The following is a 23,663-nucleotide window of genomic DNA, read 5'->3' as shown; positions in this document are numbered from 1 at the left end:
AGCTGGGAGGTATCATCATGGGCAACTTCCTCCCTTGTGTATATACAACCAGTTCGAGCCAGAGCAGCTTTTAAGATTATTGCATAGGATGTAATATACAGCAAGGGCTGCTTTGTTCTTTGTCTGACATCTGTGAGGAAGGTGTGCTCAGAGCATTCCCACTGCATTAGTGAGCAAACCTCCACATCTACAGATAGACTGTGCTAAAAGAACAGCCTGGGATCAGGAGGCCCCTCCAGGTTCTCCTCTGAGATACAATTTTGACTATTGGCAGCTATAAGCTACATATATTCTTTGAAATGCATAAAAGTTGTAGCTTAGAACTTGATTAGTACTTCTACTTTCCAGATACACAGTTGTGAGGATTAATTTGTAAGCCCTGACCACCCAAGCCACTAAAGGAAACAAAGGAGTATGTTTTGGATGACATGTGTATTTAAACCCTTTCACTTTGTCATAGTGAGTTATTTAGAAGACTTGTGCTCAAACCTTGGTGTACTATGCTCTTCTGTTCAGTGCAAAGTTCATCCCACATCATGGGCCAAAACAAAACCAAATACACTTTAGAACTAAACAGAGACAAATACATTCACAAACCTGAAGCTGGTTTTCATTCCATTCCTCTTTGTATCATTTTTACTTATTTACCAGTTCCCTGAGAGACCATGTATGTGCCTGAAGAATACTCCAGCCTTCCTAAAGATCAGGATGTTGGTGGAGACTTTGCTGTACTTTGGATTCAAGGATGGAAAGCAAAGTAAAACCAGCAAATTGAGTTTGCACTCAGAGCAATGCCATGCCAAGCTGGGACCTGGGCATGGATTCACCCCCATCCTCACATTTGACAGCATGTCACTCAGCCTAGAGTTAAGCAGTCTTCTCCTTTTTCACATTCTTGTTGCTTCCCATGAGTTTTATTTTGTTTCTTTAATCATGGTGCAGTTTCACCACACTGACAGGCAACTTCTGAGCTATGTCTCTTTCTTGTATTGAACCTTTTCAGCTGCCCAAGGAAAGGCATTGCTTTTGGACCGAAGAATAAAGCAATGTGACAGGGCAATTTTCTGGCTGGTAAGTCTGTGCTTGGAGCATAGTTTAGCTGACTCACATAGCTGACATTGTGACTCTGAGCGACAAAAATAATTTGAAATCTGTGTGGATTACTAATATATGCAGTTGCCTGCTAGGAGATAGATGGCATTTCACACAGGGCCCCACTTAGGAGGCTCACAGAGAGCCTTAATACTGAGAAAAATGAAGTGACACAGCATTCTGTCTGCTTTCCCACCTCCTCTTTGGTAATAAGGGATGGAAATGAAAGTACTTCGTAAGGACAGCTGCAGTTCTCCTGGCCTTGCAAGAAGAAAGTGCTTTTTGAGTCCCACTTCCATGGCAAAGGGCATTCCACAGTTTTGTCTTCAACAGCAAAGTTACTTTACTTGGTGTCCCAGAGCACACTGAGCACTGGATGGAGACTTGGCAGCTCCTAAGCCCATGATGAGAAAAATCTGGGGTTCAAACGTAACTCTCACCTCTGAGAATTTATATACAACAGGTCTGCTTTATTTAGTATAAATGCTTCTGGGTTTCTTGGCTGACTGTGCTTCCAGTGTACCTAAGGAGTCACATAACAGGTACAGAACCCACAAAGAAACATTTGCTTACTTCTCACGCTTCCTTTTCCATCTTTACTGCGGGCTCCTCCTTCATCAAATTTTGGGTTGTTGACCATGTTGTGCACACCAAGAACAGCTATAAATGTGTAAACATCAGCAACAGGATACAATGTTAATGGCAGGAAAAGAGATCACAGAAAAACGTATGCTACAAATTCTACTTCAGCTCCCCAAAGAGTTTACAGAATTTCAGCTCAGAGTTGAGCGTGCTGCAGCTTACACTCAGGGAAGAGCCAGCTGGAAGGCACTGCAAAGGGTCACCTTGTCCAGCATCCCTCCCTCACAGGAGTGCTGCCAGCATTAATCAGGTCAGTGATGGCTTTGTCTAGCTGGGTCCTGAAAGCATCCAGGCATGAAAATCCCACAGTCTCTTTGGGGAGCTCACTGCAGTGCTACCTTCCTAATTATCTATTTATTTATTCATTTTCTGTCATGCGCAACCCAAACCTCTTCCTGCTCCTTGTTGTATTGTTTGGCACATCGGGGATGGTTTTGACTTCACAGGATAAGCTGTGCTTTTTCCTTATGCTTCTCCCATAAATTATCTACCTGGGCTTTATGCTCTTAATGTCAGTTTTTACCTTTATTACGATATTTTCCTTCTGAGAGAAACTCTTTGTTCTGTAAGCGGTGATACTCGCTGTTACAGACACCATTCATACTCTCAGCAGTAGGTGTGCTGCTGCTTTCTGTTAGACTTTGAGACCTACAAACTCACTCACGAATGGCTGGATGCTGACCAGAGCTGAGCAACACTCAGAACTCCATTCCATAAACTTCATGCTCTTTGAGAAGTGCCAGCTGAACTATAGCCCTATGATTCCTGTGATGAACCACACGTCAGTCAGAGCCAAGAGTAATGCATCCCAAAATGTGCGGTGTAGCCAAGGATTATAGAAGATAATGGTGAGCTCGTGTCCTTTGATGGGACAACAGAGCAGCTATAAGAGGTTTGGGTTTAATGTTGATCCAACACAGATTCAGCTGAGTGGAAAACACTGAAATATTTCATTTAGATTTTCTTAATTAAAAACAGAAAAGTATCAATGGAGCTGAAGCTCTCCCACCAAAGTTTTTATATGCATTAGAGCCATGAAGCACTGGCCATGCACCTCAGCACACAGTAACATCAGTGGTCTCTAACAAAGCACACGCAGTCTCCCACTTGTTGACCCTTCCCTTCCCCAGATCCCATTAGCTGCTTCATCTCCTCCATTTGCCTGCCCCACATATTTGCCTGCCCCACATCAATTAGAGACAGGTGAAAGGTCTGCAGCAGCTCTCGGGTCATGCTCAAGGTGCTCATGGGCACGGCGTGGCCCCAGGCTGGCTGCCTGTCCCTGCAGTGAGACAGCAGCAGCTGGGGAGGATCCTGACCCCAGTGCCAGGTCCAGGCAGAGAGCTGGACGTGTCAGGGGACTGTGCCCATGTACCATCTAACCTGCAAGGTCATAGAGCTCCGTATCTGAAGCGCTGGCCAGGGCTTCTTCAAGCTCCGGATCCAGGGTCACTTTCTCTTCTGTACGAGTTTCTATGGGTTTTTCTTTAGGGATAAATATTTTTCCTAGGAGAAGAAAAAAAAAACACAACAGAGTGACTAATGGATTATTGTAACAACTCATCTGCCTCCTGGCAGTGGAGGGAATAGGTCTGTGACAATGGAACTGCTTGGTTGCCGCCTGTGTTGGTGATTGTTACTATGGAAGTGAATTTCCTAAAATAAATCCCCAGGAGCAGTGACAGCTGGGATTTTTCTGAAGTTTCTGTGAGCTTATATTAGGCAGAATCAGGTCTACACCAAAAGCTTGCAGAAATTTCATCCTCGTATTTAACTGAGGCACCAGAGGCAATTAAAACCACTCTATTGCAAGTAACTTTCAGTTTACAAATGTTGTCCAAGAGCCTTAAAGCTCTGCAAAGCTGATCACTGTCAGACACGCAGTTTAGTTCCCAGCCTTTTTGTCAATATTTCCCCTCCATCTCCTGATAATCATTCACTTAAACAGCCTTTTCTTGATCACCTGTGCAGGCCTGAAAAGGCTGAACTAAGCCCCGTGTTCCCCAAGGCCTGTTTGTTCCCTGCTTGTTTCCTGTGCTCCAACCCTCCTCGTGCCCAACCGGCATATGGGTGTTAGTGTGTGGTTCCATGTGGCATCACATGAAGACCATCAGCCCTGCTTATGAAATGAAAAAGACTGCAGGAGAAATCCAGAAACAACACAGGAGGTCAAACTTACTCCCTTCGGCTATTATTGTAGCCAACAGCATTACTGTGATGCTGGAGGATAAGATCCCTTAAATTAAAGTTCCAATGGAATGAAGCAGGGATGAGTTTTGGATGCAGGAGGCTTTGGCCCGTTGTCAATTTCAAGTTGCCTTATTTATGTAGCACGGTCTCGGTGATATTGTTACCCTTAATAAATGCAGTTTTGCTATTTTGTGTTCAACTACAGACTTTCTGCCCCTGCTTTTTTCAACACTGGCATCCTTGCAGCTTGTTTCCCATTATCATAGAATCATAGAATCACCACAGTTAGGAAAGACCTCCAAGACCATCTAGTTCAACCAGCTACCTACCACCAGTATTTCCCCACTAAACCACATCCCTTGGTACAACAGCTACATGTTTCTCAACCACCTCCACAGACAGTGACTCCTCCACCTCCCTGGGCAGCCCATTCCAGCACCTGACCACTCCTTCATAATGGTCCAAAGCATCATTTCTGTGTAGATAATACCCAACACATTTATCTCTTTCATGCAAGCTTTTTCTACTGCAATTTCTGTACTGACAGTTTCCACGAATGAGGTCACTGAATAGGCTCAGAAAAACAAGCATAAAAATGGACATTTCTGAAGCAGTCGAGGTTTTCTGTTGCAGAATTTGACTCATTTATAAGATAAAAGCCTTTGTGGGCCAAGGGTAGGGATTGTTTTCACTTTCAGCCTGCACTCAGTGGTGAATCATGGACAGCTGTCCCAACAGCAGCAAAGTCAAGTGGCAGACTTGGGGTGAGGAACGCTTGTATGGTGAAGACAGACCAGTCACACTCTGCAGAGCTCAGAACGGAGCAGATGCTGCAATTTCAGAGTCACTCCATACTGTTCCTTAACCTGAAGTGTGGGATGGCAGCTTCCAGATGCCACAGACCAGGAGTTAAGCAACTTGACTGGTTAGGATAATGCCTCAGGAGTAATTTCATGACTCCATTGGAAGCTACAAGACCCAAACGAGCCAGGAAATCTGAGTAAACAATCAACAACGAGGAGCACTGGCTGTGAAATATTCTCCTTTCAGATCAGTGTCAGTTCCTTGAGTTCTCAGTAATCAGTAGCTCATTTAAGACCTAGAGGGAATCCTGCTTATCTTCATCCTGACTGACAGCATTATCCCAGCCAGCCTTGCTCAGAGCTGCACCTGGTACCAGCCATCTCAGGAGGGCAGGCAGTGCTGTGCTGGGAACCTGGAGCCCAGCCTGACCTCCTGGAGGCACCAACAGAACGCTGTCTTTGGGTTGAATTTCTCTGCAATTCAAGGGAGCCTGGCTTGGTCCTCAGAGCTCCTGTGAGCAGCCTTGGAAAGGCCTCATGCTGTGTCAGCACCCAATGGTGGGGCTGTCTGGGGCAGAGTGATGCTTCCATTTCAGAATCTCAGACTGGTACAAGTGGGGCTGAAGTCTTGCTAATGGACACAGGGCCTCAAGTCTTGGGTAAATTAGATATATATTTCAGTTGGACCTTCTCTATGAGCTCTGGAAGCAGGTAGGCCAAGTACCTTGTGCAGAAAGAAAGCAGAAACCAATACAGGTTTACCCTTTTTCATACGTTTCACATATACAGGAATATAGTTCTTAAGCATTTGTTTCAGGCATATATAATTCTTGGTTGGCAGCCCGAACCTTTCTAAATGTGTATATGACTCTCAATGAGAGTTTCATTTAAAGCATTCTTGGCAAATGTTTTAGAAAAAGAATATTCTATTACTGGTTATATGAAATATTTAAAGGGGCGAGGTCATGTCAGAGATGAAAATATATATCTTTAATATATGGCAGCCTTTTTGGCGTCCAATGGCTTTGTAAAAATGTTCTTCTTTCTGCTATCTAGACAAGGACATTCTTTTGCATTAGGTTGATGGGAGGAGATTTTGCAGCACAAAGGTATTTAGAAGAGCTTATGCATTTAGCATGTCATTAAGCATTCATAAGCATACATCAGCAGCAAAACTGCGTGTGTGTGTTTACAGACAGTCCTCAGTCCATTTTCCTGCTTTATTTTAAGGACAGAGTTCAAAGATGCAGGAGGTCCCTCCTGTCCCACATTCCTACATTGTAAATTCATTTTACAGCGCAATTCATTTTATCATGGAATCCACTGACAAAAAAATAAGGATTAAGGCTTGCGTGTCCCAGGGGACCAGCTTAGATTTAAAATGGATTATTTGTAAATACTTCCAAGCCTCGGAGGAATTGTTTCATTATTTTGAAGTTAGATTTATGAAGAAAAAGCTTTTTCTATTCATGCTGTGATTTGGAATTTAGATATGATTAACGTTGGCTGGGTTACCTTTGCCTCCAGAATATGTTCATGTCTTTCTTAATAATAATAGCTTATCTTTTACATTATATATTTATGTATATATATATATATATATGATATTATATTTATTATATTATATATATATCTTTATCTTTTATAGTGCTCTTTTATTGACATGAAATTCCACATGCCATTCAATGGAATTCTCCCCTTCCTTCAGTCAAACCGGGATAACTGGCTGTGGTGACCTGGATGACAACTGGGGTGGATGCTTATAACCCAGGGGACTTTGTGACTGTGAGTGTGGGGAGCGGAGATCTGTACTGGCTCAGCATTACAGCAGGCCTATTCTTTTTAAAGCACTGCAAAACTTCTATTCAAATTGAAATAGGATATGGTTCACGTTTTACTCAAAAGAGGTTCAGGGCAAGAAAGGAGCCTATTGAAAGGCAAAGAGAGGGATTCAGTAAAAAGGACTGAATCAAACACAGACAGACTTAGAAATGCAGAGTGAGATGAAAGGAAAGCAAACCCTCTGGAAACAAAAATACTCCCAGGTACTGTCATAAATCCATGGACGTAGTTCTGTCACTTGGTTTCAGGAAGCTGTGATTTCCTGCACTGCTCTGATGCCTCCCCTAAAGCAACGTCAAAGGAAAGCAAGGAAATGAGACACATCCCTGTTTCCATCTCCTTATGCAATAATAGTTAACTACATAAGCACAAATGCACATCTATAGGAAAACTGAGGAGGTGACTATGTCAAGTGTATTGTGGTAAAATAAGTATATTTGCTTATTGTTACATACGGGGAAAACTGAGCAGCACAGCAGATGGGACTGTAGTAGTAAGCACACTCAAAAAGCATCTGGAGGATTTCATTGTCACGTGAAGTTCACAGCATTCAGGGCACCCAACTTGTGTTGTGGTGTATCTGCTCCTTGCCTTGTTTCTTAGCCTTCATCAGGCTCTTGTGAATACATGTAAATTGCCACCATTTTTATTCACTGAGTGTTTAATATTTATTCCCGCTGTGCACAAGCCAAAGGAACTCAACAAAGTGAACAACGGTGAGAAATAACTTCGTTTTTACTAAAGTGCCCTTTCTAAAGTGTCCTTTCTATTGGTTTCATGAAGGACAGTTACTTAACTTTGTAATACAGAGGCATTTTCTGCCATAATTGTAAAGTAATTACTTTCTCTTCCTATAAACTCTATCTCAGATTATTGTACTTTCAAGAAAATATCTGGTTACACTTATTGCTTCTTCCTTTTCAGTGAATCACTGACTACAGTGAGTGTCTGTTTATTCTCCATTACAGAATGTTGTAATTCTGAGGTCAGAGCACTGACCTTAGCAGTGAAATTCAATGATCTTGGAAATCTGCCTTGCATAAATCACAGACACTTGATTCACATTTTCCATTTTGCACCATTCTTTTTCTTTTGAGGCTTACTTCAGCTTCCCACTCCAGATACTCTGTGAAAATGGAGCTAAATTAAAACTTACTGAGAATAAATGTGTATTATGAAGAAGAAAGCAGCTGAGTTCAAGTAAGTGTGAAGCTGGAAGCTAGATTAAAATGCAGTATTGTAATTGCTGCTGCAGTTACTCTTGGATTACTGACTGTATCATCCATGCCTTAAATCAGGAGAACGCAACAGGAAGGTTGCAAAGTTCAGCTTTCCACAGCTGTTAAATCTATTGTGCATATATACAGAGCAAAGACAAATTGCAGCAGCATCCTTGGCTTCAGTCAGCACGCAGTGATTCTGCCACCTTATTGATGCTGTGTTGGCACGTGTGCCCTCTATACATGTAGGCAGAAGCTCTGAGAACACAAGTGCTAATCATGCATATGTGGAGAGCACTGGAACAAACTGGAGGTGCCAAAAGTAGAATACCACTAAGATTCCAAATGCAGGAGTGTTTCCTTGGGGATTGCAAAGGGCATACATTTCTGGTCACATCCTCAAAGCATGGAGACACTGTAGCTCACAAAAAACAGCTGGAAAAATTTACTTGAGATGACTAAAACAATGTGTTTTCTCCTAACCTTGTTCTTGGAAACAGCTGAGTCCTTTTTGCTGACACTTTCCAAAAATCCAGCCCGAGGCAGACTCTCAGCATGGGAAATTTCAGTGTAAACTGTGCAAGTTTGGCAAAGTCACGAGCAACTAAAACAGGGTCTTACAAAAGCAAGCAATGAAAGACATTGGCTGCATGAATTACTGTCAGCAGCGGCACCTTTTTTGTGCTTTAAGAGACAAACATCAGTTTTAAATTTAAGACTTGAAGAATAGGAAGAAGGTGGCAAAAATTGAAATAAACATCTCAGCTTTGGGGGTGAAAAGACTGCTTTTGTCAGTCCAAGAAGAAACCATGTCCCTAAACTAAACCCTAATGTTTCTAGGTAGAGTCTGGTACAGAGGATGGGAACTCATTAGCATCTGTTCTAATACTTTGACCTTCTGAAAATGATTCTCATTATCACTGGGCTGAATATTGATACTCTGTGTGGCACAGCACAACTCTCAAGATAGACGGTCTCTGCCAGAGCATCTGAAAACAGGGGTTTGCCCCAGAGTTCTCTGGATAATCATCATTTTTCTTCCTGATTTCCTTCTATCAGTTGGCTGAAAATGTTAGTATTTAATCACACACAAGCGTTTTCCCCTTCCCCTTCCAGGCACAAATAATAATAGCCCAATTCACTGGAGTTTTTCCATGAGGAGAACTGGATTGGATCCAGGCTGAAATGGTTTGGCCAAGAGTGGAAGATCTTGCAGAAAACAGAGACAGTGGTGAAACAGCAATCCTTAACAGCAGCCTAAAAGGGCACAGCCAGCTTTTTGTATCTGATCATCTTTCACAATAGAACTTCTTTCAATTATGTTTCATTAGTATCATGTAGTAAGAGAACCACTGCAACAAAGCAGAAACAGAAATGTTGCTAATAGAGCATGCTTGTGTTACAGCAGTACTTAACTAAGGTCAGCTGTACAAATTCAGTGAGAGAAAGCTGCTGGCCCACTCAGTAAACAAGGTAAGTGCAGATCAGAGGATAATGTTCCCTTCTTGAAATGGATGGATAGGAAAAACTGGGGACAAGGCTGTGAGAATAACGGGGCAGGTCTTAAGTGCCAGTCCAGATCCTAGGACACAAAATGCACCATTTCCACTTCTCAGACCTTCTTTCAGCCTTAAAGTCTCAATCCTGCTTCCTCTTATTATATTGCTACTTATCATTTTGCACCTTAGAAATGAGTGGCACCAGCCCTTACCCTCTTCATCTTCTCCTTTACTTCTGGACCACAATAAAAAGGCTTCAGAGAGACCTCTGTGTGACCGTTGGCTGTCCCAGCTACACGCATAGAGGGCAGTGGGTCACTGAGCAATTTCGCTGGCTTCCATGTAGGGATTTCTAGAGTGTCTGTCTTAAGCAAGAACTAATCCAAACGTCCATAAAATAAACACTTAGAAGCTGCCAATCACTATGGCTACACTAATCAGCACTAACTCCCCACACCTCTGCTGCTTATTAGAAATGAGCCCTGCTGGTGGGAACGGCTGACTAACAGCAGAGTTATGCACCAGTTCCTGAAAGCCGCCCATGGGAGAGAGCACTTGGATGGGGATGCTCAGACTGAGCGTCCATCCCTGACATGTGTTAGAGAAGATGTGGGGCAAAGCGGTCTGACAAACCTGCTCGGTGGTAGCCTGGGCACACAGCCACCATGATGGGAATGTTCTGCCCCAGGCTCAGCACAAAACTTGGGGGTTTCACTGAAATTTGAGAGCCAAGCCTTGAAACCTTTTTGTGCTGCAATTAATGTCATAAGTTAAAAGGCTGAAAGCTGGCAGAAGGCCAAAGCTCTAATGCATGCCACATGTTTGATTGTTTTTGCCAAGCGTTTCCAGTCCCTCAAAACCATGATTATAATCAAAACCAAGGCAATTCCCCACACAACCACCCCCCACCTTGAGCTCGTATTTAACACTTCCTGTGCTCCAACCACTCGGAATATCCCCCTTCGCTTTGGAATTTGTTTGGCCTTGTTCTCTGGCACAATCAAAACCTTATGGTTGTGTTGAGCTTATAGAGACCCACACATGAAACTGAATTGTGGTATTGCTTTTTGGTCAAGAACACCCCAATAAAACATTAACAACAGAAGAAGAGAGGCAGAGACAGCGTGTACAAAATAACCCTGTATCACAGACTGTTCTGGAAGGAAGACATTTTAAATGCTGCCTTCTTTCAGCTCATCACCAGATTTTCTAGTCAGTATCAGATCTGCATGACAAAGATAGGAACTGGTAGAAACATCATTTAACACTTGGTAGAAGCATCCCACTTTCTAAATATGGAAAAATAAACCATTTCCCAGTGTATGACAAATATCAAAATATGAAAGAGTAACAAAAGCTTAAGCAACACTTCACATCTTCTAACCCTGCTGACAGGCAAACATCCTCAGGTGGTAAATAATGCCAAATGCTACACAGGCATCGACACCTCCCACTGCTTAGACATAACTAGAGGCACCTTGGAACTGTTCCAGAACTTAATATTTAAACTACCAGAATTGATGTAAAATATATTTGTGGTTATTTACAATATGCCTGCATTACCGTGCTGCTATAGTGTAAAAAGTGATTTAACGGGCACATATATAACATAATTACATAAATATTTACCAAACTGTAAATACACTTTGAAGCCCACCAACTTGCAGGCGAAGAACAAGCTTTTCCCCAGCTATCTTCCTCAGTTTCCTATGAAGATGCAGTTTCAAAACGTAAGCTATTTAACCCAAGCTAATTACTGAGCTTTAGAAGAATACTATCATTACTTAAAGCTTGTGAGTAATATCATACATTGGACATCTAAATGCGTAGGAAACATAGACAGAAAACTCAAGTAGAATAAGCAGTGTGTGAGTCTCACTGCCATGGATGGCACTGGGATCAGCTTCACACAGCTGCTGCACCAGTCCTGTGGGTGCAAGCGTCTCCATGCAACACCCTTTTGTGTATTTGCGTGTGAGATTTCAGACATGATCACAGTGCAAATGGCAAAGCCAGTAAAGTATCAATAAGGTGAGACCTGACTGAAGGCGTTGGTACAAATGTGCAGCAGCCTGCGAGTAGTAACTTACCCTGTTCTGGGACAGTGGTACTGGAAAACTGAAACATTTGGCAATATAGCCACACAACAATAAACCATTCTCCTCTCTGCACAGTACATGGTTGATCCCTTGCTACCTGCAGGATCTCTGGAGCATTCCTGCATTTCCACAGGGCTCTGAATCAGCCCAATGAATAGCATGGAGCTCAAGGGATGGATGGAGGACAAAGGAGATGAATAAATATGCTGCAGGATAAAATAATGCAGTGATCAGATCTAGCTGGAAACTGTCTTCATCTGAAACCATTCTTCCACAGAAGGAAAATACAATGTAATGACAGTAACAGCCATTGCTGCCTGGCAAGGAACATTTGTATCTTCAGTAGTGACACATACAGTAAAAAATGTTGCACTCCACTGTCTTGAAATTCCCTCTTTTCTTTAAGCAGGTCTCACTGGAACCAGGGGCTGATGGTCAGGAATGACCCGGGCTGAGTCCCTGCTGGAATGCAGGGGTGGCTGCAGGCAGCTCTTTGTATCCACTGCACAGAGACGAGGAAATGGTTCCATACAACACTGCTTGGTATACAACGCGATTGTTCCTGCCCTCAGGTTATCCTACCTATGTTTAGGTGTTTAGAATTAGGTTTTCCTTTTTTTTTTTTTTTTCCTGTGACTGCAGGGCAAGGGGAAACAATGAAGCTATCTGCATGAATAGTGTTACCAGATGTGCTAGTAAACAAGTGGAAAAATACTTATTTTTTGCAAGCGTGTTCCCTGAGTTATCACACACAGTAGCTGCGGGCAGTACTGACTTAGAAAGGCATTTCTTTCCCTGCTGAACTCCTCCCACAGCACACACCCTCACAAGGCCTGGGAGCAGCAGTGTGCTGAGCATGAGGCCAGCCATGCCTGCACCCGCCTCCAGCCAAGGCCCAGCCGGCAGCACACCTAACCCTGCGGCTGCAGCCATGGGGCAGTGAGGCAGACACCATGTGATGGGCAAAGCCACCGTGTCACCTCCTCCTACAGCAGCCCCGAGCCTGACTCACCAGCCTTGCCCTGCACTGTGGCCTCCACCTCCCTGTCCTTGCCAGCCTGACAGAAGGGCTGGGTCGTAGGTGTAGGTTGTGATTCAACCCCGACACAAAAGGTGGCCGTACCTTTCTTCTCCCCTGTAAATGGAACAAAGTCTTCCCTGTCCTTGTGCTCAAGTGCTTGCTTCTCCAAGTATGAAAGCAGGCGTTCTCTGTCGAAGGGGCCCGTGGCAGGTTTGGTGGTCTGGTCCTTTTGCCGAAATCCAGCTGGAAGCAAGGCGTTCTGTGAAGGTATGTGGAACAGAAGGTGCCATGTAAAGGAGATGAAGCAATCTCATACAGTTTTCCAAGTCATTCAATCTTATTATTTATTTTTTTAAGTGGAATCATTATTTGCGTGTTTCTTCATATAGTGCTCCTTGAGGACAGTGGTAACACACGTTACCTAAATGTAGCCAATAAAACCAGGGTGTCATCCAGGCTTCTCATTCGTAACACCTCTTAATATCTTCATTAACTACATCTACAGCCATAATACCAGAGAACAGAGAAAAATCAGAGCACTTCCTGTTACACATACATATACATAGACATTACAGCCCAGGCAAACAGACTAGATAAGCTTCCTCTGCATTTTCTTCCCCCTGTTTACTTTTTTATCCTCCCTTTTTTTTTCTCTCTCTCTTTGTTTTTTCCAGAACTCTTTTCAAGCTAATGCAGATTTCTCTTGAAGTTCAGAAATTAATGGAATGCACAGAAAGTAACTGGCAAATGATGTAGATGTCAGCTATTCAGAGCACGCAAGAAGCAAGTGTACAAAGCCCCACTTTAATCATGTAGCTGCATGACCATGTGATTGTCTCTGCCTCCTGCAACATAGGAAGATACACAGAGCTCCCACATTTCTGCCCAGGAAAAACCCAGAAAGGAATACAGGAATGTGGACACGGCTGTGTTTACCCAGCAAAGTCCATGCATTGAAGATGCCCTCAGAGTAGCACAGGAACATCTCACTGCTGGCCAGAAAATGCACAGCAAGGCTGCTCCATGGCAAACAACCATCAAATTCAGAGCATATCAAGTGAACTCCAGACATCAAACATTTCATCTCTGCTTGCACAAACGTGCCCAGAGTGCTGCAAAACTACAGCACATGCGCAGCTTGGCTTTGTTTTACATCTCCTGTTTCCATCTGAGATGCTTGGAAATAACAGAAAGTGCTATATGTGAGTGGTAGGAGCGAGGGAAGCAGCATATGGAGGCTCAGAACAGTAAAGCCCAACCTTAAATTGCCAGGTAAATTTGTGCAATAAATCCACAGTCTGTATGTTGTTATATTTCCAGTTATTTTTGCCTTCAGAGCGAGTGGGTTTTATCTGCCACTTTACTGGCCCATTTCCAAACTCCTACACTAGTTTGGAAGGTTTGGGGGTAGAAACAACCAGAAATCCCAGCAAGATAAACCTACTGTGACCATAGGTTTGTAGCACTGGTGGTACCCAGGCCAGAGATCCCTAAACTTATTGTCAGGGTGCCTTCAAGTATCCAAATTATCCTCATTCTCTAGAAAATGACAGCTCTGTTGCTGAATCTTATTTTCCTTAATCATGCCCAAATATATTCTCTTCTGCTAAATATATCTGTGATGAATGACACAGACAACAGATTTCTGAAGTTCAAAAGACGTGATTTTCACGCACACCCATTCTGTTTGTTTGTTTTTTGCTCTGTGCTCAGAAATAGCAGCCATAAAAAGCCATAAAACACTTCTCAGCACACAGCAGTGGGCAAATGTGATTAAAGATTTAGGGTGCAGACAAGCTCGTGTCTAACACAGGAACACAGTGACTCCTACAAAAGCAAGGAGCACATCACAGCAGGAATGAAACCAGCATGTCCCCAGCAGAGCTGCTCCTCCTTCAGAGTGTGTTGCCCCTCCCATGACAATCTACAGACACTGAGTGCCCCAGCCTGCAGCATTTATAAGCAACAGCTCCCAATTGTGAGCCCCTGACCCCACTACTAACCTCAGGATCAAGGTCATCGAGAACATGCTCTAGCTGCTTCAGTTCATCCTCTGAGAGTTTGCTGAGTATTTCATCTTCGTTGATATTCTTATATTTCTCCAGCTCTTTTCGGAAAGGCAGAGACATGGCTCCTGCTGCACTGCTCAGCTGCTTCCCCTCCAGTATCCAACCATGCAGGACTACAGAGCTTCTCGCGGTTTCACTCCCTGTTAACAATAAAGCATTATGAGCATCTCGGTTTAGCTGCTGCAGCCTTGAAGAGCCCGCATGCTGAGAGCCACATTTACAGTTTATTAAGGAAAACAAAGCAGCACGATGCTCTGGCTCAGCTGTAGGAGTGGGATGCGCTGGGGCTGTGCAGCCCTACCCGAGGGATGGCAAGGGACCAGATGGCACTTGGGAGCCTCACAGGTGCAGTGGCAGAGACAAGCTATGAGACCTATGTAAGAAAAACCATCGGCAACTGATCCCTTCCGCAGAGATAAATCTGTTTTCTTTCACTTGCTCAGAACCAGCAGTACCTGCTGTTCTTTTGGCCAGAGGAATGAAAAGCATCAGAGGAAAGAGGCAGCCACAGAAAGCAGCCCAGCCCTGATACAGAAGAAACAAAACGTTACGCCTTGAGGTATTTTATCTTATTCCAGCTTTGCCGAAGGCTAAAGGCTTACCCGTATCATCTCAGCTGGCTTTCCAACATTCTGATTACCTAAGCAGCTTTAGACTATGCTGGTTTGCAGTGTTATTTCAGAAACTCTGGCTACAAACGGTAGCACTTCTCATCAAAATAAGTCTTGCAGGGGGGATGTGCTACTCGGAGCTCAAGAGATCATTTGCCATTCACATGGGCACAACAATTAGTCATTGTCACATACTTTGTCATATGACTAAGAACTCTCTCTTTTTATTCACTCTTTTTTTTTTTTTTTTTTTTTTTTTTCCCCTCCCAGATGCAATTTGAGAGCTAGAGCCCGCTGAAAGTGGATGGACTGAAAGGGAATTAATGCATGATCAGACACAGCATCAGCTGCAGAGTTTAAATGGGATCCAGGCCTTCCCAAGCGTGCTCAGTTCCACACCTCCGCACAAAGCTCTGTGGATTACCTACAGCCAGCGGTGGGGTTTGGCAGCTGAGTTCCTGCATGCACAGATTTAAGTTATGGCTGAGATGGAAAGCAGCCAGCTGGCACTACACATGGCTGATCTTTCAACCAGGATGTCCTTCAGCCAGGTCCTCTGTTGTTCTACACCACCAAAATCCATGCAGGTTATTAAAAGATAGCTCATTTTTCTATTTATTTGACTGTAGGAAGGGAAGAGAATAACCAGCACCATTTCAAATTTCAAGTTAAAAAGAAGCTGTGAAAACAAATTGAGGAGCGGTACAGCACTGCTAAGGGATCAGGTGCCTTCTCAAAGTTCCTTTGGATAAATTCATTAAACACACGGCATTTCAGCTCGGCACTCATTAAGAGGGCTGAAAACATTGATTTGAGGGGATTAAAGCTTCTTAAAACTCTCTTTAATGGTTTTAATGATTCTTTCATTACAGTCAAATCGTGACCCTGGGAAAAACAGACGCATAATCCTGAGGTCAGGCTTGGTGGGTACAGTTGGAAAAGTAACAGGTAAGTGCATCGCATGACTTGCCCTGCCTGGGCCCAGCACTGCTCTGCAGGGAGAGCAGCTTCCAGTGGTTTTACCACTATCAGCAAAACCATGGATATAAGGGCTGTCCTGAAAAAGGTTGTAAAGTTGAAGCCAGGAGCTAATGGGTAATTACTGCAGAGTCAGGTTTGTTTTGGAGATGTTTCTGATTTCCTTGAGAACTATTTAAGGGTTTAGTCATAAAGGGCAGCATGCCAGGAGGCGCTTTTCAACATATCAGTCTCACTTCTGTCATGGCATGAAGCACTATTGGATAATCCACGTTAATGTTAGTAGTGCATGGAAGAGCTCAAAATGATGCTTTTCTTGTGTTTATGACAGAAATTCCCTTGATACTTTCCCTTTCACAACTGCATCTTACTCTTCAATGACTGAACAAAAAGCAAAGGAACCGCTAAAGGAGATTCTTTGCCCACAGTCCCTGCAGGCAGTAGCTTGCCCCTCACACAGGGAGCCCTATTGAAGTGCCAGTCTTCATCTTCAGCCTCAACCTTTCACCACAGTCGTGTTATCAGGAACCAAGGGAACAAGATGAATCTAACAAGTCAGCATTGATCAGTCTGCAAAGGAAATGCTGAAGTCCTGAGTTCACACGCCCTGGAAATGGCGCTGTAATGTGATGACTGCTATCTGCACCTTCCTAATTGGATTCCATTCTCTTAATTTTGTGTATGTAAACAAGGCCATATGCTGTCTGTGCTGCTTAGTGCAGTTTGACTTTGTGAGTGTACACTTAGTGTTTACTTTTTACAGATGATATCCACGTGGGTTGCTTTGTTATGGTTACCATAGGAAATAAACATACAGAAAACTGAAGAAAAGCAAACATAACTAGCAGCAGCTCCTAACTGCCCTTATCTGGAGCACGCAAAGGCAGATCAGGTGTCAAAGGGAGGAGATGTTCCATCCAGCTGCAGAGGCACTGTGCTGCTCAGCATGGCCTTGCATCAGGGATACTGAGGGAAGAATGAGAGTTCATAGCTAAGACTGCAGAATTTCTGTTCAAACTCACAGGGAAGAGCGAACACTGAGAATAAGGAATAGAAAAGCATATATTCTATTTGTTTTTCCATTTAGTTTCAGTATTGAGGAAGAATTTAACAGCTCAGAGACCCATTGCTAAGCTGCAAGGCATGCCATGCTGCTAGATGCCCAGCAGATCCCATTTGTGCCCTCAGAGCAGAGCGGAGCTGTATGGAGCAGTGCTTCTGCTAACTGCTACATGCAAAGATTTGTGGAGCACAGATGTTTCACAGAGAGCTTCAAAGTCTCCACTGCCATCATTTTGCCTTTGATTGCTTCTAAGGAAAGGAATACTTATTTCTGTTTAATCTGGGGCAGCTTTTTCACCCTTTGCTATCAATGTGAAGATTCAGAACATATTTTGAAAGACAAGAGAGGTGTCATTACACAGTCTGCATAAAATCATTACAGCTCTACGTGGCCAATGCTGCAGTAACTCCTATATTTTCTTATGCTATATAAGTAGTTTTTTATTTTAACCCTTATGTGCTACTGAAAGGTTCTGTAGAGTACATAGGCTTGAGGTTCTGCTGACACTACAGCATTGCCAAAATTTTCCACTGCTGATATCTCTTCATTGTGAGATGGAATCATTCCCTTCTAAGTTACTGCCTGATGTCAGTGGTCCACTGGAGAAGCTATTGGAGAAGTGCTGGAATTTGTTGGAACAATTTGGCCTCCAGGATCAGCAGTTACAAAGGCTCACACCTCCTGTAACACAAGCTATACACCTACAAAGTCATCATGTCTCTGAAGCATCACAGAGATGAGAATATTGCGGTCCAGACGATGTGAGCTCCTCGTTTGTGATAATGCACACAAGCTAAGAATGAAGTTGCACGGCAATCTGCATTTATTAACTAACAAGAAATGTGCTGGATGGGAAATAATCTTACAGACTTCTTTGCATTTTTATAGGAAAAAAAAAGATCAAATTTAAGAAATTGCTCCAAAGTGATCAAGAATTGCAAATCACAGCAACTGTTATTTATAAAGGAAATCCTAATGTACAATCTCCTTTGAGCTTTCTCCACATTGACAGTGATGACTATTTGTGTGAAAAACAGCCCTGGAGCTGATCTGTAAATGTTTCATCTCAAGTAGCCAAGCACAATTGTGAGGAACAGGTAGAATAAATCCCGAGTTAAATTGATACTGGGACAAATAAATAGGATTGGGGCCATTGTGATTAAGAGCAGTGTTTGTGCCACACAAGCAGATGCTGTGAGATTCAGGTGATCATTTTGCACCATCCCAGCAACACTGCCTCAAATCCAGCTCCAAGATGATGACCTCTCTGCTGTCCAGAAGTTGTCCTTAACTTCATTTGCTGCAGAAAAAATCCTCACACATCTGCCTTCTTCACCTGGAAATACTTGGAGGCGAATGGCTGAGATGGTCAGCTGAAGCAATGTGCCTTTCACCTACAGACACCCAGCTCAAAGCAGGCAATACAAATGTTCTAGATGCCCAGCCCAGGACTACAGAAGGGATTTGTTTGTTTCCACAAGTTACTGTTACTGCCTACCAGTACGGTTTCTAGACTTGCACATTCTGGTCTGTAAAGCACCATTTTCCTTTCATCCTAATTTACTACTGTATTAACAATCCAACAGATTAGATACCCATCTGATTACCCAAACTGCCACCAAATGCTAGCAGTGTGTTAGCAAGGATATATTTCATCTATAAAATGATGCGTGGTCCCTGCTTTTATGTTTGGTAAATTATCTCATTACATTTCCATTCGTATGATTAAAACCTGCTTGGCAGAAAATGTTACTTTATGTAAATGCTTTTTCTCCCCAGGGCTAATCTAGAGGTAGTTCACATTCTGTTCCTAGCAACTGCTTTAGTCCAATAAAGAGACCAGTAAATAATTAACAATTACGATGTCTAATATTAGTCTAGTCTTGAACCTTCAGGAGGATCAGGCAGTGATCAGACACTCCATTTCATAACTGGATGAGCCTTTCTCGCCATTGATCACTCTCGTGCCACTCTGTAGGTTATGTTACAGTGAGCTCCTTTACTGAGAGACTGACAACCCAACAAAATGCAAGACATCAATTCATTTCAATTGGAGTTTGACTGTGCCCTTTATAAGTAAATAGCCATCATGTAAATTGCAAAATTATCCATATGACTGTGCCATTATTATTGACGATATAAAGAGAAGCAGACCCTTTGATTCAGATACCATGAGAGTGTTTTCACTGGCAATAAGAGGAGGATGAAACATTCATGCTTCTCCCATTTAAATACAGAATAAAGTTTCATGATCGGTAATTTCTGATTCTTTCCACAATAACATTAACAGTACTACTCATAACTGTTCAAAACATGAGTGTAAGTCCTAGGAAAAAAACTAGTTTTCTTTACAATGGCTGATGAGTTTCTGACCTATTTCTGGATGAAGTTTTATTTTTAGATCATAATCACTAGAATTGTTTCCATACCAAATACATAATGAGCAATTAGGCAGTGACCATATGATAGTCTGCAGCCCACTGACCATAACCAGCGAACCACAAATTGCTCACTTCCCACCTACAGAATGGCCAAACAAATGTAACCATCCCTGCCAGCAGCGGGATTGCTGTTAGGGTGTCTGGGCACACCAGTGATGTGTCAGGTGTAAGAAATGGGAAGGAATACAGAGACCTGTCCCTCTGTCACATCTCCTGCAGGAAGATTCCCTGCCATGGTCATAGAGAGGTAAAGCTTTGGTTATAAAATAACAAAGCAAACAGCTTCTATTTCTGCTCACTGTGACTGGTGACTCTGCAGAACTGGAATGTAGGTTTCTTGCATCTTTAGAACTGGAGAACTTACTTAGGAAATCCATGCAGGGGGGTAGCTCAGACTGCACCACTGCTTGGACCGAACAATGGCTGCAGCCAGCAGCAGCCAAGTGGATGGCACAGAGTGGAACAGGCATTGCACCCTGCAGCTGTTTGACCAGAACAGATCCATGGGAAAACACCGTAACTTCACACCTTACTGTCCTCACATAACTCTTTTATAAAATCATGCTATTAGTTAGCTTTTCTACAATTATAAACATCAAATATTTACTGTCTGAAACCAAGGGTGGTGTAAAGCATGAGCCTGAAATCCTGCAGAGCAAAGTCTTCTCATACAGTTGGACTATGAAATGGCAGCCCCACCCAAAGGCTGTGAGCTCTGGCTGTGATGTGCACCAGAAGCACCTGCTGCTGAGCCATACGTAGCTGCCACCCAGCGCCACTGGGCTAAGATTCAAGATCCCAATGTGGCGATGCTGGTTGAATGGGTATGAACCTATGGCAGAGCAACTGGAGGAAACTGGCATCATGATTATGATAATTCAGCCTCGTTTGATAGCAACCAGCCCCTGCAGGTTTGATTCTGCAAAGCATGTGCTGGGGTCAGGAATTACCCCCAGAAAAAATCCAGATTAAGAAAGATTTTAAAAGTAAGTTTACGGGTTTGTGTAAACCAAAAGACCAAATTTAACCAAAGTTAAACAGGGCTACACCTGTGTGTTCCATTCCATAACCTGACATGTTGGTACACATAGCTAAAGGACACTGCTTGGTCCCTCTTAATGCCAAGCTCTGCAGAGCTGCCACAGCCTCAGCCCAAAGGATACCCAGCCATGGAAAACATCAGGCCGGGACATTCAGTAACTTAGGAATGCTACAGAAAACCCTAGAGCTGATCAGTAACAGCAGGAATGCATAAACACTGCTTGCCAGAAGTAGTAAAGCAGAGGAAATAAACAATAATAGTTTGGGGAGGGGAGTTATGCAACAAGAGAGCAAAGTGCACCATTTTGAACAAAGTGATTTAGATTGTGAAGATGAGACGCTACAGGATAAGTTCAGATGAACCCAACAGAACCGGATGAATGGGAGAAAACACACAGCATCACAGCAGAGTCTATTAGCGAGCAAAGGGGTGTGGAATAATGCCACGAAGGTGATAATGTCATTAGAATACATACACAGGAACTCCCTACAGCCCTGGATTTGAGTTCACATCTCCCTCACAAGGGATTGGAGGAGGTGATGCCTGCAATATTAGGCCAGCTGGTCCCAGGTGTTCTTTCCCATTACACGTTCCTACCTCCGGGCAGAACAGAGGTTCAAGGGCAACTGCTGAGAATAATCAGCTAAAGCAAAGCTTTTGTATGATGAGATATCGCAAAGTCCGGATCTATTTACTTCAAACACAACACAACACCTTACTGAAGCTTCCCTCTACCAAATGCTTTTAGAAGTGTAGATTTACAGTCTGTTATTCAAGGTAGAAAAATAGGATCCGTTCCAATTATTATTTGATGTTTTATATTATTGCATTTCTGGGTTTGTTTCATCACTATTAATGTTGCAATGCTTTCCCTAAGTTTGTTGTTCTTAATAGCAGTGCAATCACACGAATCACCATTTTCATTCGTTTTTCATTGCTGGATTCCTCACTTATATCTCCCAATGGTTGACTACAGATTTTCCCCCAGCAATAGGGATTCCCTCAAAGCTTCCATCAAACTAAAAAACCCTGAGCTAGCAGAGGAGCTAATGCTCATTTTATCATCAGAAGATGATCAAGAAGGGTACTCGTGATACCTTGAGGACACATTTTGCTCACCCAGAGCTTAGCAGTGGTACCAGATGAGCATCTTGTTCCTCACCCCGGCGCTGGCACGTTTATTCCGGGCTGCTCTGCCGCACTGGAGCGTAACGCAACGCCTTCCTCCGGTGCTGCAGCCTTTCTGCCATACAAACACACTGTGCTCCCCTCTCACCTTCCTTTACAAAAAAAAAATACCTTCCTTTCTTCATATTCCATTACATTGCTTCAGCCCGGCTTCATCATTTAACGCCCGGCATAAAGGATGTGAGAGCACCGAAATAAACACATATGCATCACCTCATAAAACGATCTGCAAAACAACATCCATGGCTCCGATCCATCCGAACGGACGGGGCTCATCTCAGCTCCGCACCGTGCTCTCCGCACCCCCCCCCCCCCCCCCACCGCCCCGGCACCGCCCGGGCCCCGCGCTGGGGCAGCCGCGCCCCGACCGGGGGATGCTCCGCCGACCGCACTGCGCCGCGCCACCCCGCACCGCAACCACAACGCAACAGCACCGCAACAGCACCGCAACCGCACCGCCCCACCCCGCACCGCGCCGAGCCGCCGCCCGCTGCCGCCTTACCACGCCGCCTTACCACGCCGCCTTACCACGCCGCCTTACCACGCCGCCGCCTGCGCCCCTCCGCGCCCCGAGCCCGGCGGCGGCAGGTGGGTGCCCGGCGCGGCGGCTGCGCAGCGTGACCGCGGCCCTGCCGGGCACTATGGGACTCGTAGTTCGGCCGCCCGCAACCAACAGCATCACCGGCCGCAGCCCCCGGGTACCTGCCTGCCTGCCCTGTACGATAAAGGCCAACCGAGTCATATCCAGAGCACGGTTATTGGCCGTCACCTTCGGATCGTTGTCATGAGAGTGAAGGTGGAAAGGGAAGAGATCGTTTGGATGCTTTTCTGCTCTTCTTTTCATTCCTTTGAATGATTTAATTTGTCTGGGCTTTGACACCGTGCCATCATTAACCAGGAGTTTGTGTGTAATCATAGAATCATAGGATGGCTTGGGTTGGAGGGGACCTTATAATCATAGACTCATAGGATGGCTTGGGTTACAGGGGACCTTAAAGGTCTTTGTGCTCCAACCCCCTGCTGGGTGCTGGGTGCCCCCCAGCTCAGGCTGCCCAGGGCCCACCCAGCCTTGAGCACCTCCAGGGATGGGGAACACGCAGCTCTGGGCAGCAGTGCCCAGGCTTCACCACCCTCTGAGTGAAGACTTTCCTCCTAACATCTAACTTCCATCTCCCCACTTATAGTTTAAAGCCATTCCCCTTCGTCCTATCACTATCAAACCATGCCAAAAGTCAGTCCCCTTCCTGCTGATAAGCTGCCTTCATAATACGTAACACAATTTGAATGCGGCCCCTGCAATCAGTCTGTCCACAAGCAAATTAACCACAGGACAACACGCTCAGTCCAAGTGAGGCTGTCAGTGCTGAGCACCAAGCAGTGAGTCACCAGCAGCAGGAAAACTGCTCCTGTGATTAAAACCTCTTTAAGTTTCATGACGTGTTGGCAAGAAAATGAGACATTCCCTTGTGAAGAAGCTGAATTTTCCTATGGAAAATCATTCGGTTTGGGTGGAAGCTCCACTGCCAACACGGTCCAGTCCAGGCATGAGACAGGGAGATGTGGACTGTCATTAATGTGGATTAAAACTCCTTTTGGGTTTTCTCCAGCCTGTAGGACCAGGGCTTGAATGAGTTACTGAAAGTGATATTACACAAACACTGCAAAGGGAAATGGACGATATCAACACAGAACAGAAGTTCGCTTTGGGGTGTTTGTTTTTTTGATAAACTTGGGCGAGTTTTGTACTCAGATTTTCCTGTCACGCCTTAAAATGTATTTGAGTTGAAACTCTGTTTCAGTGAATGGGAAGAGCCCCTCCCGTGGCAGCCTTTCCTTTAGCGTTGTACCTGCTGACAAACAAAT

General features: G+C 44.1%; 1 protein-coding gene and 1 long non-coding RNA gene across 7 annotated transcripts in view; one reads left to right on the top strand and one right to left on the bottom strand.

Moving 5' to 3' along the window:
* LOC107318690 (tropomodulin-2) overlaps window positions 1–22,414 on the bottom strand; it is a 28,439-nt gene extending 6,025 nt beyond the window's left edge. Inside the window, exons 1-5 of one of the 6 annotated variants that reach the window (XM_015872820.2) lie at window positions 22,329–22,414; window positions 14,412–14,617; window positions 12,511–12,667; window positions 3,118–3,240; window positions 1,666–1,752 (exon numbers count right to left, since the gene is read on the bottom strand). In XM_015872820.2, the coding sequence (XP_015728306.1) occupies window positions 1,666–1,752; window positions 3,118–3,240; window positions 12,511–12,667; window positions 14,412–14,537 (493 nt within the window). In that variant the 5' untranslated portion in view covers window positions 14,538–14,617; window positions 22,329–22,414. Of the gene's footprint in view, window positions 1–1,665; window positions 1,753–3,117; window positions 3,241–12,510; window positions 12,668–14,411; window positions 14,618–21,731; window positions 21,976–22,013; window positions 22,077–22,302 lie in introns of those variants that run through there. The other 5 variants (XM_015872824.2, XM_015872818.2, XM_015872822.1 and 2 more) reach the window with 5 other exon arrangements.
* Window positions 14,616–21,908, top strand: LOC107318691. The gene is made up of 2 exons (XR_004308586.1): window positions 14,616–15,036; window positions 15,359–21,908. It is a non-coding gene; the product is annotated as an uncharacterized LOC107318691 (long non-coding RNA).
* Window positions 22,415–23,663: the final 1,249 nt, after the last annotated feature.

This window comes from Coturnix japonica, chromosome 10 (genome assembly GCF_001577835.2).
Source record: "Coturnix japonica isolate 7356 chromosome 10, Coturnix japonica 2.1, whole genome shotgun sequence".
NCBI classification, from domain to species: domain Eukaryota; kingdom Metazoa; phylum Chordata; class Aves; order Galliformes; family Phasianidae; genus Coturnix; species Coturnix japonica.
Note: the sequence above shows the minus strand (reverse complement) of the source record. Positions and strands in the feature narration are given on the sequence as shown.